This window comes from Rattus rattus, chromosome 2 (assembly GCF_011064425.1).
Source record: "Rattus rattus isolate New Zealand chromosome 2, Rrattus_CSIRO_v1, whole genome shotgun sequence".
Taxonomy (NCBI): Eukaryota; Metazoa; Chordata; class Mammalia; order Rodentia; family Muridae; genus Rattus; species Rattus rattus.
This window is the reverse complement of record NC_046155.1, coordinates 150,067,092-150,087,760: the sequence shown is the minus strand read 5'-3', so window position 1 is coordinate 150,087,760 and position 20,669 is coordinate 150,067,092. Positions and strand designations below refer to the sequence as shown.

At 47.4% G+C, this 20,669-nt stretch overlaps 1 protein-coding gene across 1 annotated transcript; it reads left to right on the top strand.

Annotated features, from left to right (window-relative positions):
- Positions 1-5,246: 5,246 nt before the first annotated feature.
- Positions 5,247-20,425, top strand: Htatip2 (HIV-1 Tat interactive protein 2). The gene is made up of 6 exons (XM_032893542.1): positions 5,247-5,410; positions 5,698-5,893; positions 8,316-8,423; positions 17,106-17,243; positions 18,891-18,952; positions 19,694-20,425. The coding sequence occupies exons 1-6, from the start codon at positions 5,313-5,315 to the stop codon at positions 19,917-19,919; spliced, it is 828 nt and encodes a 275-aa protein (XP_032749433.1). The 5' UTR covers positions 5,247-5,312; the 3' UTR covers positions 19,920-20,425.
- The last annotated feature ends 244 nt before the right edge of the window (positions 20,426-20,669 follow it).

The following is a 20,669-nucleotide window of genomic DNA, read 5'->3' as shown; positions in this document are numbered from 1 at the left end:
ACATTGTTTATTTACTTACGAACTACCCTGCTCAGACTGAAAGTATTAGACACTAAACTCGCACGCATAATTGTTTCATCGGTTAACAACCCAGAGAACCACAAGCTTCCTTATAAATAGAGATTGGAAGGCATTTTGGACCACCTGGGTATCTGAGTGAGCGAGCATTTTAGCTTTCTCTGGCGCCCTCTGCTGCTTGATATCTGCAATTACTCCAGAGCAGCTGAGGCTGGACTGAATGTGTTTGCTGGGTACCCGCAGGTGCATGGGAGCTTAAACAGAGCACGCCCTGGAGACCTGGCTTTCCTGCCTGAACTCCAGCTACTCAGTGTCATGTCAGAACTGTGAAGGCTTCCGTAGCCGTTTTCCCTGATCTTTCCCTCATCTGTCTCAATTTCCTTCTGTTCCTTCCTGTACAACCTGTAAAATGAATTTTGTCTACTGTGTGTTTCTAAAAGGACACTTCTCTCTTCCTCTCCCTCTCCTCCTTCCCCTCTCCCTCTCCCTCTCTTTCCTTTTCCACCCCTCTCTCGGTTCCTTTCTCCCTCTTCTAAATCGTCTTCAAATGCTACAAGTGTTAAATCAGCAATATATAAAGTTCTAAGTTCTTTTTTTCTTTTTCTTTTTTCTATTTTTCGGAGCTGGGGACCGAACCCAGGGCCTTGCGCTTGCTAGGCAAGCGCTCTACCACTGAGCTAAATCCCCAAGTTCTAAGTTCTAAACAGTACTGTGTACTATGCATTTTGTTTTTACATTTTTTTAAAGTGGAAGACCTGAAGCCCAGTTTTCTTCCAGTCACCATGCACCCTCCTTAAGCAGAAGACTGTTTCTTTCAGGCTACTACAGGAACTAGATCCTTAAGACTTCCCCTCCCATGGTGAAATTCTTTCGCAACTGAGTAGCAAACTCCTTTCAGCAGCTTTAAATGCAGCGGCTCCTGGGCTGGAGAGATGACTCAGTGGTAAAGAATACACGAAACTCTCCAAGCAGCAGAGCATATCAGACAGCTCACAACCGCCTGTAACCAGCTCTGTGGAATCTGATGCCCTCTTTTGTCTTCTTCCAGGCATCCAAAAACACATAGCCTACACAGAAAGAGACACAAACACTTTGGAAACAGGAGACAAATAAGAACAAACGCTTACCGATCCTGAGCTAGTCAGTCATGGGCAAGCCCAGGCAGCTTTATTTTCTAAAGAGATGCCCTGAAGTACACAGAGCAGAAACCCCTACTGTGTGCTCCAGCTTCCAAGTGCAATAAGATCATTACTAATGGCCATTCTCTGCTGCTGGTGAACAGCAGAGTGGGTGCTTTATGGACCCCTCTCACGATGATCCAGTGGGAGCTCCGAGGCTCTGAGATCACCGTCCTCATTCAACTCCACTGATGGGAAAAAACCAACATTGGAAAGGCTATGGATCGTCTCCTGGATGAGATCTTAGTCACACGGTCAGCTTGAAAGTGACCCTGGGAAAGGCAGACTCAAAATGGGCATCTGCCTGTGCCACAACGGAGAGCTCTGGCTAAAAGGACGATGGGCAGCCGTTTGGCCTCTAACCACTAAGGATGATACCAAGTAGGTGACATCTGAAGCGGTGCACCCGCCCCGGGAGAGCGATGAGGACACAACCACGGCGAGACTAATGTGAAATGTTCAAATCCTTGTTTATGACAGAAAGAAATGGAAGCAGACCTAACCTTTACAAGCGGGATGTGGGTGAATCTAGTCTTCTGGAAGAGTGGAACACAACTGCAGTATTCATTTCTCCTCTCTGTTTACTCCCAAAGGGCATAAAAGATGGGCAGGTATGATTTTACTAAAGTCCAACCTGGTGAGACTGAAGAGTTTATTGGGGCAAGGGGTACAGAACTTGGGTGTAGAGTTACTTGCAGGAGTATGGGTGACTCCCAGTGGCAGCATCACCACACACAGAGATGCACCCTATCATGGGAGGTGGCTTCATGAAGTTACATGCTGGAATCCCTCTTGAGACTAGCCTTTTACTCTGCATGTAGTCTAGAATCTAAAGATCCCTTGTAGCTGTGGTCAGGGAAGGGAAGGGAGGTCACATGACATTTATTTATTTATTGGAAGGGGTAGGCATGTAGTGGCAAGATATGAAGGTCAGAGGACAAGTTGTTCTTTCCTTCAGCCATGAGGGGCTTCTGCTTTTGCATGTGGAACCCTCTCGCCCTACATGGTTTTTTTCTGCTGTTGTGTTTTGACACCAGGTTTCTCTATGGAAGTCTGGCTGTCCTGGAGCTTACTCTAAAGACCAGGCTGACCTCAAACTCATAGAAATCTCCTGCCTCTGTCTTCTGTGTGCTGGGACTAAAAGCCTGTGCCATCATTCTAGGCTATATGTTTTTCTTTAAAGATGCATTTATTTATTTTATGTATTGCTGTCTTCAGACACACCAGAAGAGGTCATCAGATCCCATTACAGATGGTTGTGAGCCACCATGTGGTTGCTGGGACTTGAACTCAGGACCTCTGGAAGAGCAGACTATGCTCTTAACCATCTCTCCATCTCTCCAGCCCCCTGTGTGTATGTTTTTAATGAAGGGAATGTCCCCGTGAAATGAATAAGGCTCGTGGAATTTATTATACAGCCCTATAAACAGCGATGGATATTAAACACACAAACTAGGTGTCTTAGTCTGGTTTTCTATTCCTGCACAAACATCATGACCAAGAAGCAAGTTGGAAAGGAAAGGGTTTATTCATCTTACATTTCCATGTTGCTGTTCATCACCAAAGGAAGTCAGGACTCGAACTGAAGCAGGTCAGGAAGCAGAAGCTGATGCATAGGTCATAGAGGAATGTTACTTATTGGCTTGCCTCCCCTGGCTTGTTCAGCTTGCTCTCTTATAGAACCCAAGACTACCAGCTCAGGGACTGCACCACCCACAATGGGTTGGGTCCTCACCCCTTGATCACTAGTTGAGAAAAAGCCTTACAGCTGGGTCTCATGGAGGCATTTCCTCAACTGAGGCTCCTTCCGCTGTGATAATTCCCACTTGTGTCAAGTTGACACACAAAACCAGCCAGTACACTAGGTAAAACAAACAAAGCAAAACCTCCAAACCCTAAGACACAGGAGTAGGTGCCCTGTGATTCTTGAGCAAGCAAAACTAGCAGACTGGAAAGTTCTGGCCTCCCAGTAGAAGAACAAACACATATTCTAGAGCTTGAACTGGGCCGTGTTCCTAGCCTTGTTATACAATGTTCTAGAACCATGATTTGAACTCTTAACGACCTAAGCATTTTTTTTTTGGTTCTTTTTTTTTCCGGAGCTGGGGATCGAACCCAGGGCCTTGCGCTTCCTAGGCAAGCACTCTACCACTGAGCTAAATCCCCAACCCCCTAAGCATTTTGTTTTAAGTATATTGTATTACAAGTCTGAAAAGGAAAGATCTTGCTACGGTCAGTAATCTCTAGAAGAAATTTAATGCATGGGTCCCCCACGTGAGCTGACAAGATCTCAGGGTGGCTTTTCATATGACAGTCTCTGAGAAGGTGCAAGGCAGAGCCTATGCATTCTGACAGCCTGGCACTATGACTGCCTAGTGGGGAAGGACAACAGTGTTTTTGGTTGCCTCCGTTTTAAACTGCAAGCAGCAGCGTCCATCTGACTGGAGTGAGTCAGAAAAGGACTTCATAGGCACAATAAACAGGAAGCCCTCAGTACAGCCTCTGCAAACAGGCAGCAGTCAAGGCAGGCAAACCTGGGCAGGGGCTCCCAGGATGTGATCTGTCATCCTGAGCTCCTTGTCCTTGCCTAACTGAGTTCTCCCCCTAGTCTTTATTGCATCTTTGTATTGCTCCCCAAAAATGGAAAGACCTGTGAGGAAGTATTTGAATGCCATGCCTAGGCCAGATGTTCATATATCAACACCTAACCAGCAAAAAGGAGCAACATACATTTCATTTGACTTCTAGATTGAGCGACGGAGCATCATGCTGGCATGCTCGCAGCCCAATCCATCTTTGCTCAGGATCACCAGGCTCTTGGGGCTGGGAGAGGCTGAGTTAGACCATGCAAACCCACTCATAGGAGAGAGCTGAATCCTGCAAGGTGCCCTTTGACCTCCATACACCCATCATGACGCCTGTATACACACACTCACACACACACATTAATTAATTAATTAATTGATTAATTAATTAATGCAATTTTAAAAATACCTCAGAATATATATGAGAGATGGCTCAGCAGTTAAGAGCACGGACTGCTCTTCCAGAGGTCCTGAGTTCAATTCCCAGCAACCACATGGTGGCTCACAACCATCTATAATGGGATCTGATGCCCTCTTCTGGTGCGGCTGAAGACAGTGACAGTGTACTCATATAAGTAAAATAAATAAATCTTTTAAAAAAATATTTCAGAGTCATATCATTCGTTTTAATCTCTTTGCATCCAAAGAGATTAGATCCAGGGCAGGCCCAGTGTGGATTGCTGTGTCCTAACCGTTGATCCTGTTGTGTATTGAACATCAAATCACAGGATCAGGTTTGGAAACTCTTCCTGTCCCAACCAACCAGAAGGGGTCCAGGATCTGGGCAGGGAGATCAACCTGAAAACTAGTGGCTTGAGAGAATAGGGTATGTGTCCTTAAAAGAGGCAAGAAATAGTTTTGTTTTTCATAGTGTTTAAATGGAGCTAGGATTTTAAAAAATGTTTACTTTACTGACAATTTCATATGTTTATATATTTTGATTTTCCTCACCCGGGCAACACCCTTTTCCACATCTGTTTTGAGAGTTTCCAAGGAGGATGATCCTCCTACCTCTACCTGATGGTATTGCATGCTTGTGTCACCACGTCCAACTTCACCCACGGCTGGGCGTGAAACCTAGGTTCCCTGTATGCCAGGCAAGCGCTTGATTAACTGAGCTGCATGCTGCGTCCCTAGCCTGAGAAGGGGTTCATTTTTAACGTGGGGGTGAGATGATGCCTTCCGATATGTGATGGAAATTACACTTCGGGGACCGAGGGTCAAGTCTGGGTTGCCTTTTAGCTAAAACCTGAAGGCTCTGGCCCCCAGAGAGGAAGAGCGCAGTTGCAAGGCAGGCTATGAGAAGAAAGGTCTCCACGCCCCGGCCCCCGCTGCAGCTCAGCCCCAGGGAGTGGTTCGAGCCTTGGATGCAGCCCCCGCGCAGGGGCGGAGCCCGCGCTGGGTTCCAGCCCTCGGTGGGGCGGGGCCGCGAGCACACTGTCACCCGGAAGGCGCCGGCGGGTAGGCTCCGGCTGGACCTCCTGGGGGCTCCTTGGCAGGAGGGGAGACGACAGGGGTTGCAGGCGGAGCAATGCTCAGTTCCACCGTGCTGGGCGCTGTGGTAGCCGCGCTGGTGGCTTCAATGCTACTGTTGCAGCGTGGGGACGAGGGGTCCGGGGCTGCCCCCAGGTAACCCCGGGTAGGGAATGGAGCCGGGACCTGCAGCCCTGCCCAAGCGGGCTGGGTTACCAGGGTCAGCGAGGCTGGGTGGTGTAGACACCTGGGCGCATCCAGCCGGGTACCTGTGAGGTGCCCGGATTGGCCACCGTCACTGGCTGTGTGACTCAGCACTTCCCCAGGGTTGGTACTGTGTAGAGTAAGTCTCTTCTGCCCAACAGTTAACAACCCTTGTCCCCCAGGGTAAAGAGTGTCCCCTAGCGCTCTGAGACAGGTACCGGTGGGTGTTGTTTCCCCAGCATGGCGGACAAGGAAACACTGCTGAAGCTTCGGGAAGACTTCAAGATGCAGAATAAATCCGTCTTTATTTTGGGCGCCAGCGGGGAAACCGGCAAAGTACTTTTAAAAGAAATCCTGGGACAGAACCTGTTTTCCAAAGTAACGCTCATTGGTCGGAGGAAGCTCACATTTGAGGAGGAAGCTTATAAAAATGTGGTGGGTATTTGAGCTGGGGCTAAAAGGGAATGTAGCCTCAATCATTTTGCTGAGGGGAAGGTGTCCATATCCAAAGGCTGACAGTTGCCAGGTGGTGGTGGGGATGGAGAAATGATCAAAATTGGGCATGATTGATCTAGAAGAGCCCTTCCATCAAGCCCTGGGTTGTGCCTGCTTGCAGGCCTGCCTTTTTTACGATAGCATCCTGCAATGCTGTCTGGTGTTCGGAACTTAGACTGGAATGGGGTATGGTAGTCAGAGAAAGGTGCTGTTTATGGTTTCTAGAGCGCAGCGCTTGAACATTTTGCCTACTTGTGTGCTTCACGTTGTCAGAGTGGGAAAGTGTGACAAGGACTTTTCTCCCAAATTTCTCCCAAGCAGGAATCCTCCTCGCTTGACACCCCAGGCTTGTGTGGTTTTTTTTTTTTTTTTCGGAGCTGGGGACCGAACCCAGGGCCTTGCACTTGCTAGGCAAGCGGTCTACCACTGAGCTAAATCCCCAACCCCGGCTTGTGTGTTTGTAAACACATACTGCCTTATTTGTAAGTCAACAGCAAATGGTAATGTCAGACTTCCATCTGGTAATAATGCCCAAGTATCTTAAGTTGGAGAGTCGTGGCCATTCTGTTCTCAGTAAACAAGAGTTACCTATCAACCGCAGCAAATTAAAGAGTGTAGTGTGCTGCTGGGACCTCGAGGCAGTCAGTCTCCCATGGGCCCTACATGTTTTTGCCTGGTGTGCACACTTGCAAATGCAGGTGGTTGATTTCCTGGTTGTTTTGTTTTACAAATGCCTGGTGCATCAGAACTGGCTGATTAAAATAGACATCTCTGCTTGGGCAAAGGTGGGTGCCGGGCGAACTCCAAGGTCTAGTTTCCTGAACCCTGGGGAGATTCCTGGCAAGTAGAGTCTAAGATTGCAATTTTCTTTGAGAGCAGGTGGTACACCTCTTAACCAGGCCGTACTTAATTCAATTTAATTTTTCTTTAGTGTCATATATACCATGCCAGGAAAATCCTTCAGAAGGAACTGAAGGTAGGGACAGTCCAAGATTTCGTCTGAACTCCAGTGTGACATAACAGTGCACCCTTGATGGCACTCCTATACTCTTAGATATAGGTGGCTTAGGTTCGAGACAGTGTTTCCTTAACCAGGGAAGGCTGGCCTTAAACTCAGGTCCCCTGCCTCTGTTTCTGCCATTGGCTCCTTTCTAACTTGCCAATTTCAGTGGAGATTAGAAATGCCACAGAGGAGAACGCATGGCACTAGGGATGCAGCTCGGTTGATAGAGTGCACGCCGAGCACGGTTAAGGCCCCTGGTTCAGTCCCTCGAACTCTGCGATTGGATATGGTGGAGCACACGTGCAACTTTAGCACTTGGGGGGTAGAGGCAGGAGGATGAAGCTCAAGGTCAGCCTTAGGTACGTGGGAAGATTGAGGCCGGTTTGGCCTTGAGAGAGAGAGAGGAAGAAAAGGAGGGAGGGAGCAGGAGAGGGAGGAGAGGGAAGAGGGAGAGACACCGAGGACGAGGACGGAGCTGTACAGCTGCAGAGGCTGACTCACAGGTGTTGGCAAGAGTCCTAAGAAAATGCCTTTGTCTCAGCTTCCTTCTGGATCATTCCAATGAAGGTAGTCCATGAACTGAATTGAAGAGTAGCCCCTAGACATTACGGCTGAACAAAACCAAGACATACACATGATCAGCGATTCGCCACAGGTTGGAAGAGATGGCTCCGGAGTTAAGAGCACAGGCCGCTTTTACCCACATAGTGGCTCACAGCCATCTGTTAGTTCCAGTTCCAGAGAATCTAACGCCCTCCTCCGGGCCCCTCTGACAGTGTGTACATGTGGTACACAGACGTGGATGGAGGCAGACAAAGTGCCCATACACACAAACTTAGAAAAAAAGAAAACAATAAACGTTCTGCCATGGTTGCACATCTGTGGGCACCAGGCCTAAGATCCGAAGCTGGATCTTCTTTGAGATTCTAATTACCGTTTTGTTTCCACATCCTACCCAAATGGTTTCCTTCCTGGTAAGGCACAGAATGGTATACTTTGTTTTCCCAAAGGTAAGGTACACATGACCTTGATATTTGAAATCCGACTCGCCCTACTGCAGTTACGTGTTCTGTGGACGTACATGCGAATCATTGATTATCAGTTCTGATGGAGTTATTTTCATCGCCTGGTACCCAGCCCAGGGCCTCACGCGTGTCTTGGAAGCACTTGGCCTGAGTGGCCATCCACACTCAACTCCGCATTACTGTGTTTTGTAGGAAAAGGGGAATTTGGCAAATCTGATGTCACGAGCTTAGAGGTTCCGGCAATCATTTGCCATCTCTTCTTTACGTCTCAAAGGGTTTTGCCTCTTTTTGGAAGTGTATGAAGTTACATGCCATTGTGCCCTTCCTTGTCTAGAATCAAGAGGTGGTGGATTTCGAAAAGCTGGATGAGTACGCCCCTGCCTTTCAAGGTCACGATGTTGGATTCTGCTGCCTGGGTACCACCAGGAGAAAAGCCGGAGCGGTGAGCAGGAAATTAACCCTATTCTTTACTGGCCAGGACTCAGGATATCTCCCTTCCTTCCTTTCAAAGACTGGCTTTATTTCTTTTATGTGAGTGTGTATAGGGGGGTGGGGCTGTGCCCACAGACTTCAGAAGAGTTACAGGTGTTGGTGAGCTACCCGGCAGGGGGACTGGGACTGTGGGTCCTCCGCGGAAGCACTCTGAGATCCCAACTGCCGCGCCATCTCGACAGCCTCAAGGATCCTTTTCTTGCTTACTCTTTCTTTTTCTTTTATGCTGCAGTGCTTAAATGTAAAGATGTGCTTAAGAGTCCATCTGCTGTCCCGTCTGTATTATACATGGGGTATTTCCGATAGGGTCATCATCTCTACGTAATAGCTTCTGAATTAAGGCTGAATGTCAGATGCATGACTTAGGTGATGAGCCGATGGCAGACATTGTAATCATCACAACGTCCCCTGACTAAGAGAGGCAGCCGACAGTCTCTGGGCAAACGCAGTTGGCTCAGGCTGTGGGCGGCAAGCTTTATATTTCTCTCCATGATAAATGTTTTAGGCTTGAAGCATTTTCTCTCTTATTTGCTCCAACCTGCTTTCCAGCCATCCTTTAAACTTGGAAGCTAGATCGTCAGAACCCAGAGGAGGCACGATTCAGTCAGCCCCCGTGATGACTTAGCCACCAGCAGTGATTCAGCCCAGGCATGACTCAGCCCTCGCTGACGCAAAACTGCTTTAATACATATTTTTATTTTCTCTTTAATGGTGTACGAAATTGAGTCAGCCCCTATCCAGAAGCTGTAGTTTACTGCATAGTTAAAAGTCATTGTTTATAGTATAGATCCTGGGCAAATGTTTTATACATCCTTTTCAGTTTAGATCTTGAATATGGTTTGTTCCTCCGGCAGGATTTGCTTGCTGGAGTCCATATATCTATTAAATATGTGGGACATTGATTTCGCTGTAATGATTGTATTAGCTGCTTTTTTTCATCACCGTGACAAAGTACCTGGCAAAGCAACTTAAGGAAGGTGAGGCTCACAGTCCGAGGGCTCACCAGCGTGGTGGGCAAGACCTGGTGGTGGGAACATGATGGTCATCATAGCTTTAGTCTGGGAACAGAAAGATGATGCCAGGGCCCAGTTCACTTTCTTCCTTCTGTTCTCATTGGAACAGCTCATGGAATAGTGCCATCTGCATTGAGGGTGGGATTCCCACCTCAAATTAACCCAATCTAGAAATGCCCTACAGACATGCCCAGATCGAGTTGACAGCATTAACCTCTACAGTGACTCAGTGACTTATACCAGTTGTTGTTGTTGTTTTCAAGATTCCATTTTTATCTTTCAAAGTGTGTGTGTGTGTGTGTGTGTGTGTGTGTGTGTGTGTGGTGTGGTGTATGTATGTGTGTGTGTGTGTGTGTTGTGTGTGTGGTGTGTGTGGTGTGTTTGTGTGTTGTATGTGTGGTGTGTGTGTGTGTGTGTGTGTGTGTGTGTGGTGTGGTGTGTGTAGTGTGTATGTGTGTGTGTTTACAGGTGCTCATGGAGGCCAGAGGTATGGAGCTTCCTGGAACTAGAGTTAGAGGCAGTTGTGAGCCTCCTGGTGTGGGTATTGGGACAGGCCCTCTCAGAGGGCCTTGAACTCAGGCCCTCTGAAAACCCAGACTAAGAACCTGCCCTTCGTTGCTGAGCCATTTCTCCAAGCCCCACTTACAGTAGCTGTTATGAACCAGTAGATGCTGTGGCTGTGAACTGTGGGTTTCGACCAGCAGAATAGCGGCTCGGTTGTGTCTCTCTAGGCCTCTTGGTGATAGAGAAAGCAATTCTATAAATGTCTCCAGCACAGGTGGACATTTGTGTCCTGGGCAGTTTTACACGTCCAACCTGGAAGCACAGGGGTAGGAACTAGATAGATTACAGGGAAGTTTGCTTCCTGAATGCATTTCTTCCTCTAGAAGGGATCATGTTCCTGCTCAGCTGGTGTGGTCCTTTCTGTCCTGTCAGTCATAATAAGCGCCTCCTAAAGCACGCTCACTGCAGCCTTCAGCCTCAGGCTCAAGCCTGGGTTTGGCGATGACTCAGCAAAGAGAACTGCTGCACTGAGCAGAGGGCGAGGCAAACATCTACGCTATTAGGGGAAATGTTAAATGTCGCGCTGAAGCTGTAGCTCTAATCAGAAGAAGATAGTTTAATCAAGGTGGCTCCCACAGGCCACTCAGTCCTTAAAATCAGCTTGAAAAGATAAAGGTAATTAATGAGTACAAAAGGGCAAAGAGCAGCCAGGTGACTAGCCTCAGAAATGAGTTAGTAGGTAAAGGATCAAAAGGATGCTGGCAGGGTAGTAAGTTGTTTCTACCTCTAGAAAGATTGTGTGTGTGTGTGTGTGTGTGTGTGTGTGTGTGTGTGTGTGTGTGTGTGTGTGTGTGTGTGTGTGTGTGCGACCCATGCTCAGATTCATGTGTTAGGGTGCCCATGTGGAGGTCAAGGGACAACTTTTAGGAATCTCTCCCACCTTGTCTACCACACTTCAGGCTAGCTGGCCTCCCAAGTTTCCAGGATATTCTCCTGTTTCTGCGTCCTATCTTACCTTAGTAATACACGGCATAGCTTCATCTGTTTTGTTTCGTTTTTCCTGTAGGTTTTAGGTGTCAGACTCAGATTACCAGGTCTTTTAAGGCCTGGTATGGTGGTATGTACGTGTATTCCCAGCACCTGAAGGACCAAAGAGTCCAAGGCTACATAGTAAGTGTGAGACCAGCCTGGAGTTTGTGAGACCCTGTCTCCAAAGCAAAGGACAGAGACCTTTAAGAAAAAAAAAAAAAGCTAATTTAGATTCAGAGTTATAACACTGTTTGGAGGTTGCAGTTACTTAAATGGCTAGGAATCATGGTTCAGAGGGGCTTGTGGCTTTCTGCGCGCTGCTGGGATTCTGGGTCACTGGACCTCTTTGGAGAAGGACTGGCCAAGTGGTTAATCAGATGGACACTGCGAGGCCGCTGGCAGGCCTCATCTCTCTCAGGAGCTGTTTGTTACAGGGATACTTTTTGCCTCAACAATCTTGGTCAGATTGTTGGTCAGAGAAGTGTTGTTCAGATCCTGTGAGAAGATGGCTAAGTCCTTCTGTGAGCCTTTGTGGAATAGTCTCCCAAGATGCTCCTAGCGAACTCGCATTGGGTAAACAGCAGCCTGTGTGGCCTCTCAGCTCTGCAGATTAGAAGTCTAAGGCCAGGGCGTCACTGGGTGGCTCCTCAACGGAAGTGTTCTCTTCTGGGCTCTCCCCCTGTCTTCTGATGGTTGTCTTTGTAAGACCTTAGTGCGTGTGTCTGTGTCCATGTTGTCCTGTGTGATGAGGACAGGAGTTGTTGACATCGTATGAGGGGGAACTGACTCAGCCCAGCCTCATCATTACAAATTGACTCTGCAATGAGTCTTTCTCCAAGTGAGACTGCGTGCTCAGGTACCAGGGTTAGGATCTAGAATATTCTTTTTTTTTTTTTTTTTTTTTTAGTTTTTTTTTTTTGGGGCTGGGGACCCGAACCCAGGGCCTTGCTCGCTGGGCAAGCGCTCTACTGCTGAGCTAAATCCCCAACCCCTAGAATATTCTTAAACCTATGGATTTCCACTAGCACCGACGCTAGGCAGACATCTTAGCTTTCTGTAGCTGTCTGGGAACCAGTTTCTTTCATCAGTGGCTGCTTACATGCTGCCCTCCTTCCACACTCACAGGCCACAGCTGTGTAGCCGGAGCAGTGGCTTTCTGACTCGGCTCTAATCCAGACGTGCTGGATGAGCGTCTCTGGGGTTAGAAGCGTGTTGTCTGTTTTGCAGGTTCCTTGGGAGATCTGGTACAGCTGGTCTTGCTCCCCTGTTGGACTTGCTGCTGGGGCCCATGGAGCTATATTCTTCTGCTTTTCTAAGAGCTGTAGTTCTAATAATCTTGCTTGGTCAAGTGAAGGCTGGGGTACCCTTGGGAAGCGAATGTACCTTTAAGAGCAAAAGTCAAAGACGCTGCTGGGAATAACGCAGGTCCCTCGTGTACAGTATGAGAAGGATTTGGGTATCAGGTTTGGGCGGTTTCATCCCTACCCCACCACCCATGTGTCTCCCCTATTAGCAGTAGACTCTAGCAGTCCAGATTGTCATATTCTTGATCCTGTTAAAGTGATTAATGCAGCCATTGCAACATTTACTAGGCATCTGTAGACGCTCATGGCTTCTGATCCTGATAATATACTCTGATAATCCAGCTTGGGCGTTGAGTGCCACCTACCATCAATTTTTGTATGGCCTGTGGATGACAGATGGGTCTTAAGTGGCTGACTTAAATGTTATGCTGCATGAAAACGCAGTAAGTTCTAATTTTAGTTTCCAAGGATAAAGCCTGTTTAGAACACAGTCAGGTTCATTGAACCTCATGTCATCCATAGCATTCTGTGCAGTAATGGCAGATGGGAGTTAGCAGAGCCCTCATAGCCAGCATATTTGTTCCTGTTCCTTTCCAGGATAAGATGCCCAGACCTGTTGGGAGCACCACTGTTATATTTGATGTTCAGGAGGAGGCTTGTGGAATGGTAAAGTCCTTGATGGTGCCAAGGACTCAGATCACAGGTCCTCTGAGCAAACAGGTAGCTGTGTAGCCTAGAGTATGCAGGTTAGTGTCAGCCGAGCACCCCTCCTGTCCAGCACACAACTCCCTCCCGCCTGCAGTGACTGAAATGAGTGCAGTGATGGGCTCAGGAATCCTCAGTGGCTGTTTGGCTTGAGTTTCTGTGCTTTTCCTCATAGAAAGAGCTGTCTCTCGTTTCTGTACATCAGATAGGGAGAGGCCATCCAGGGCATGCGCACGGGGTTTTGGATGATACGGTTCTCTATCGGCATCTGTTTTTCACTCCGATTTAGGGTTGAACTGAGAAGAGGTGAAGGAGCAAGAACCCTAAACAGGATCACAGCTGAGACCATTTACACAGTGATAGGCCTTCCTCCTCAGGAAGGGCCTGGAGACTGTACTAGAATGTTCTCTGACACTATCCGTTCTTAGATATCTTGTATCAGTTACCTTTCTATTGTTTCAGTAAAACATTGTAGCTGAGACAATTCATGGAAGGGACTATTTGGGCTTATGGTTGTAAAGGGTTAGAGTCCATGGTGGCACAGCAGAGGCAGCAGGTGGCAGGCTTGGAGGCTGGAGCAGCAAGCTGAGGGCTCAGGTTTGGAACCACAAGCAGGAAACAGCCCACTGGAAACTGTGAAAGACTTTGAAACCTTAAACCCTGCTTCCGGTGACAGACTTTTTCCAAAAGGGTCACATCCCAAACAGTGCCACCAATTTGAGACCAAGTATTCAAATGCTTGAAACTGTGGGGGACGTTTCTCACTCAAACCATCCCACTTCCTGACATGAGTTGTTCTCGGCCTGGAATCCTCACACTTGGGAGGTAGAGGCAGGAAGATTAGGACTTCAACATCATTGTTGGCTACATGAGTAGTGAGTGTGAGGCCAGTCTGAGCTACGTGAGATCCTATCTCAAAGCAAGAAGAAAATGACAAAGATGGGTTGTTCTAGAGTCACAGAATTGTAGTGTTGTTAATTAGTTTTTCAGATATTGGTAAAAAAAGACTAGAAGATGCATTTTTGTTTGTTTGTTTGCTTGTTTTTGTTTTTCTGAGACAGGGTTTCTTTATGTAGCCCTGGCTGTCCTGGAACTCTCTGTAGACCAGGCTGGCCTCGATCTCACAGAGATTCACCTCTTCTGCTTCCCAAGTGCCAGGATTAAAGGGGTGCACTAGCATGGCCAGTGAAGATGCATTTTTTTTAATTTTGTATTTTACTAAGACTCAAGAGTATCTGGGCAGTTTGTCTATGCTCATGGCGTGGTCCTTGAGCCCATCTCTGCCTACGTGTATGCATTTTTGTTTGTTTATTTTTTTGAGTAGATCCTGGGAAAGAAATTTACAGTGGAAACTTAATTCCTTATTCTAGAAAGTTTCTCCATCTTGGAGTAGGACCATTGGCCATGGGATTTGAAGACTCACTAGCATAATGGAATTAATACTCTCTGAGGAGAGGCCTGAATTCTCTGTGTGTGTGGTTAGACAGTGAGGTAGTTTTTCCACAAAACTGTCTTTAGGGTACAGAGTAGCTTCTGAAGTTTGTTTTTTTTTTTTTTTTTACTGCTTTTAATTTGAGCAGTAGAGAGTAATATTAAATAAAGCCATGTATAATATTAAAGCCACGTATAATCAATCCTTCTGCGTACAGCTAGAATCTTCCTTATGCCACCCTCCCCCACCCTAGCACACATCGGTGTCCCCAAGCATTCCGCGAGCTTGTTTTCTGAGTCCCTGGAAGCCGTTGACCCTTTCGCTTTAGCATCTCATTCAGCAGCTAAAAGGCCATGCCGTCAGTGTGAAGGAAGTGAAATTTAAAATTTAGTGTGCTTGGAAAAGTGCGTATTTATAATGAGCTTGAGGGCTCAGAGGATTTGTGAAGTCGGTTGGGATTAACAGCCATTGATTGCTAATAAAACAATATTTAGCTTTGTCTGGAGAACGGCCCTGGAGAAAGGTGTGGGCACCTTGTCACCAGAGCCCATTGAGTCGGGATGATGGGCTGGGGGCGGGGCTCCACACGTTGGCGTGGGTGCTGGTCCTTCAAGGGGCTGTTGTCAGTTGCTAGCTGGGCTGGTGAAAGGAAGGACGCCAGAGCCTGCTGGCTGGGGTGGTATTGATATGCCTTCGCCCACTAATCAGCTTGAAAGAGTCCCATGGTATTTATGTCACTTTAATTCCCATCAAACAATTGGGGGCGACAGCACTCTATTAAGGGGAGGTTGATCCAGAACTAAAGCCAAATAAATTAGGGTCTCAGTTTAATCAAATTATCCCTCTCCTGGCCCTGGATTAAGCGAGAGAGATAGCGTCGGTCTGGAGGCTTGTGATTGGCTGAGCCTCTCTTATTTTTAAAGAAACTGCTGGAAAAAGAAAAAGGCATTGGGACACAGACAGCTAAAATAATCCAAGCATTGTGCTAAGGCAAGACAAAATTTATGTTACTAGCCAAATATGCATTGTGAATAATAAAGCAGTTATTAAAGTTGGTTTTAATTAGAGTAAGGGAAAGAAATAAATATGAGACCCAGGGAGGCTCTCTCTCAGTTTGGCATTTTTCCCGTTTACTCTCAGCATATCTAAAATGTCCATTTTGAGAAATCAAGAAATCAACTTTCTCACTCTTTTTTCCCCTATGTGTTAAAATTTAGTTTGCTTCACTTTTTTTTTTTTTTTTAATTTGTTTATTGTGTTTGGAGACATGGTCCCTGCTCTTGGCCCTGGCTGGTCTGGAACCTGCTATGAAAACCAAGCTGGCCTCAAACTTGCCATGATCTTCTTGCCTCTGCTCCCCAAGCGCTGTGACTACGGGCACGCACCACCTCACCTGAGGACCTGGGTTCAGTTCACTCTGGGGTGGGAAAGAATATCTTTCAGTGAGCCTCTGGGACAACCCTGTCCCTTTTTCCCCATGACCCTGTGGGTCTGTTTTTGGTTCTGTTGGTCTGTTTTAATCCTAACTGGATTTACCTCTTTATTCAGTTGTTTTTGGATGAATATATCTTACATTCTGAATTCATATCACTGACTCTGTGACGTGACTTAAGAATGAAGATTCAGCACTGTCCTTACTGAACCTAGGGCAGTGTGGGGAGAGGGAGTTTCCAGCCTTGTTCTTGTAACTCAGGCTGTCTTCAGATTCAGATCAGCCCTCTTTAAACATTTAAAGTGTGTGTGTGTGTGTGTGTGTGTGTGTGCGTGCGTGCGTGCGTGTGTGTGTGTGTGTGTGTGCGTGTGTGTTAGTGAGCACGCCAAGCACATGTAATGGAGGCCTGAGGACAGATCTGCAGAGGTGGCTCTCTCCTCCCACCTTCACACAGGTTTGAAGATCGACAGGTTCAAGGTGGCAAGCGTCTTTCCCCACTAAGTCATTTTGATAGGTCCCTTTCTAACATTTTTTTTGATTATACGCTTGCCAGTTTTTAAAAAATTGAAAGTGCATTGCCATCTAAAATCTGAAGTATTTTGTAAAGGCTCCACATAAGCTGGATATCAAATTTCCCATTCTCATCCTGCCTAGGTGTTCCTGTGTGATACTTTGGAGAACCCAGCATGGTGGATGCAGGGGAAAAAAAGAAAAAAGAAAAAGCAAAGTTGTAAAATTGTTAAAAGAAATGGGCTGGGGTTGTGGCTCCACGCGAAGGGTTTGCTTGTGGTGGATGAGGCCCCGAGTTCAGGGATGAGCAGCAGCACAGTCGGCCAACTAATCAATCAGTAGATAAATAATAAATACATAATAACGAAAGAAGAGGAGCACGTGTGACCCAGAGCAGGCCTGCCACCGAGCCAGTGCTGTTTCCTCGGCTCATGGTGGCTTTGCTTGGTGTCTGGGTTTCACTGCCATCCGTGTGGTGTCGCTCGTGTGGTGTCACTCGTGTGGTGTCACTTGTGTGATGTTGTGCCGTTCATCTTTGCTGTTGAAGCCCTTGGGTCCATCTGGAGAATTGCAGTTTGAGCCTTTCCCAGAGTATAAGCCTGGCTTTCAACTATGGCTTAAATGCACTTTATTTACAGCTCCATTTCCCCTAGGCCTCCCAGCCTGTAGCATTAGGAAATAACTCAGGTCCTTTTGCCCCCAGGATGGATTTGTCCGTGTCGACCGAGATTATGTGCTGAAGTCTGCAGAGCTGGCGAAAGCAGGAGGGTGCAAACATTTCAACTTGCTGTCCTCCAGGGGGGCCGATAAGTCCAGCAGTTTCTTATACTTACAAGTAAAGGTTTGTGAGTGTTCCGTTTTCCATGGCCGTGGGGAAATTGACAATGCTAGTAACTAGTATAATTTTTTAAAAAGCATTACACACATTGTATTGTATATTTTTCAAAGCGGTGAGAACTGTTTTGGGAGAAGCATTCTTAGAAGACAATTATGCTTTAAGAGACCACTTCTGGTGTCTTCGCCATGGATTATTCAGTAAAGTGGGTGGAGCAGAGGGAACCCTGGCCTCTCAGCTACGGAGACTTGCCCTCCATTTTTCTTGTGGCCAAGAGGGCAGAATATCTGTGCCTTTTGCCAGTACAATGCCTGATTGGTTCTGACTTTAACTAGAAGTTTTCATTTGCTGATGTTGAAGTGGAGTTGCTGCTGCAGGAGGGCAGACCTGGTTTTGGGCTCCGTGTCTCAGGACACGGTCATCTGCCTTCCAGACGAGAGCAGTGCTTAGCGGTTACTGAGCCACAGACTTTTCAGTGTGGAATCCTTTCACAGAAGCACGCTTGCCTTTCCCCTAAATACCTCCAGCAGAAGGGGCTTTCATCCGGCCACCCAGGTTAAAGGCACTTGTTTAAAGTCCTCCTCTGGACTGGAGTGGACGCTTTGTAAACGCCCCTCAGCAGTTCCACACTGTAGTTATAGACATCACTGAGGGATCCTCATTGCCTTCACTACACTTTTTTCCAGGCATGACACCCTGAATTCTTGGCCCCCTTATTTTATTGGTTCCTATGTCTACTGCCTTCATTGCCTTGGTCTCTCTACTGAGTGGACCTTGATAACTCCCCTGGCCTCTCTTGATTACATCCCTGGTGTGAAAATTCATGGCTTTCTAATTTAAAGCCTCTTCTATTTATAATTTCACTTTCTGAGATCTGGGTGGAGGTTGCAAATGCTCAGAAGTGCTTGACACAGAGGGTCATCTATGATCCACTGGGTGGTGGCTCACCTCCTGACCGCTATGTTTTTCTGACCCATTGCACCTGCCCGTACACTCAAAAGGTGGCTGTAGGCCTGGAGCTCTGAGGAGGAACTGAAAGGGGTTGAACTGGTGCTTCATTTACCCTCTCTGGATCTCGTTTGACACTGATAAGTGAGGGGAGTGCCCTGGAGTGTGGCCGACCTACCAGGGGCCATACCCTTAAAGAGGACTCATTGTCCCTCCCTGAGAAGTCATGGGCTGTCTGCAGCCAACTCCAGGCTGGAATGTTGCCTGGCTTGATCTTGTGCAGGCAGCTACAGCTGCTGAGTGCTGTCGTGTCCGAAAGACACTGTTGCTCACTGAACCTCTGTCTCTCACAGTCTTCCTGCCTCCCTTCCCCTGCTGTGATCACTGAGCCTTGGGGGTTTGGGGGTGATGCCGATGTCCCGTTTGCAGCTGAACATTCCATTGGCAGCTGTGCTCTGCACTTGGACCAATAGCAGCTCACCGTCATTGCTCCAGGATCAAATGGTCTCTTTGGTCAGGTCTGGACTTAAGGCTCAGGCTGCTGTCGGTTGGGTCTGACGTGAGACTCGAAAGCTGCAGAGGCAGATTATCTTCAAGCCCAGTGATTCCCTGTCAGGCTTTATCCGAGTGCATTGGTCTCAGTCAGACACCGGTTTTATTTTATTTTATTTTTTTTAAAAAAATTCTTTTTTTGAATCTTACCAGGGAGAAGTGGAAGCCAAGGTTGAAGAATTAAAGTTTGATCGATTGTCAGTGTTCCGGCCAGGGTAAGTTTTATGCTGCCAGGAGTAAGCAGGGAGGCTGACAGCTGAGAACATCTTGTTCATCCATTTGTGAACAAGGTCAGCTAGTGGTGAATGGCTTCTCTGAAGGACCCAGCCGTCAGCTTTGAAAGAAAGAGTAGTGGGGTTGGGGATTTAGCTCAGTGGTAGAGCGCTTGCCTAGCAAGCGCAAGGCCCTGGGTTCGGTTCCCAGCTCCGGGAAAAAAAAAAAAAGACAAAAAGAGTAGCTTGGGGCTGCTTTAGAATCACCTGGAACTTCCTGGAAGTAGTTTCTACACGCATTTTTTCCCCCTTACATGTTAAATTTTATTCACTTCACGGGTTTTGTCTCTTTGTACCAAATCAAACTTCCCAACCACCGCATGAGCCTAGTGTTTTTCTTGAAGTCTGGAGGTTGGAAGTCTGAGATAGCGGTGTCAGTGGGGTTGGTGTCTGCCGAGGTGCCCCTCCTCACTGGGACTGCCACCTTCTCTACATGGCCTCACATGGCCTCGCTTGTGCATGAACAGAAAGATATCTGATGTCCTTTCTCCTTGGAAGGACAGCAGCCCTATTCCATCCTCAACATCAATTAACTCTAATTACCGCCATAAGGGCCATCCCCAAATACAGGTACCTTGGGGGTTGGGCTTCAGTTGATAGGTTTCGGGAACAGGCCTCAGTCTGAAGTATCCAACATGGTCCAAATGTACATGCCCTCTCTTCCTCTACCTTTCTGTCTCCTAGAGTCCTGCTGTGTGACAGGCAAGAGTCTCGTCCAGGCGAATGGCTGGCTAGGAAATTCTTCGGCTCTCTGCCAGACTCTTGGGCCAGCGGGTACGCTGTGCCTGTGGTGACGGTGGTTAGAGCGATGCTGAACAACCTGGTGAGTCCCGGCAGTGGACAAATGGAACTTCTGGAAAATAAGGCCATCCTCCACCTGGGGAAAGACAGTGATGGACCCAAACCGTGACCATGCCGGAGGACGTTCGTGAAAACCTCAGTGCCTGTCACCAAATCAGTTATTTTGGGGTCTATAAAAAGACTCTTTGTGGTCCTTGGTGGTATCCCTCTCCTCAGACATGCAGCTCCATCAGGAAATGGCAGTGCCCCACATCAGTTATTGAGAGTCCCGTTGTTCATGTAAGTCACCCAGGAAGCTTCTGGGGAACAGGTTTATATCACATGCCTATACTTTGTAGATTGCAAACAGGAATCTCCGGAGGTGCGGTGCCTCTGGTTCTCTGGTTGTAAGACCAACTTTGAAGCACTCCTACAGAGCCATCTGAGCAGAGGGGCCCTGGCACTCCAGGCAGGTGAGCGATGCTCAAGCTTGTTACCAGTCTGGTCTCCTAGTGGCACGGTGCTGATGGTGCATGTGGCTGAGTGAACACTGTGCCTCGACTCTGTGTCAACACAGAGGCCGTTAAACAAGCTTCTGTAGTTCACTGAGGAATAAAAATAAATGGAGAAACCCTGCGTGCTGTTTCAGTGCCAAAAACTGTGGGGGTATTAGTGGGGACGGTACAGTGAAGGCCCCTGGGGATGGCATCACAGTCCCTAACAGAGCAGGTGTCTGTACAATTTTAGGTTGTATGTTCTCTAATAATTCTGCAGCAATCCTCTAAAGCCATACTGTTACCCTCATATCTTTATTTCTCATTTAAACTTCTATTAAATCTCTATTCTTATCCTTATATTGCAGATGGGGAGTCTGAGGCAC

Excerpts from the sequence above, each read along its gene's own strand:
- Htatip2 (XM_032893542.1), top strand. The coding sequence starts at position 5,313 with ATGCTCAGTTCCACCGTGCTGGGCGCTGTGGTAGCCGCGCTGGTGGCT. Across the intron at positions 5,411-5,697 it reads GGGTCCGGGGCTGCCCCCAG|CATGGCGGACAAGGAAACAC; the intron begins GTAACCCCGGGT and ends TTGTTTCCCCAG. Across the intron at positions 17,244-18,890 it reads TCTTATACTTACAAGTAAAG|GGAGAAGTGGAAGCCAAGGT; the intron begins GTTTGTGAGTGT and ends GAATCTTACCAG.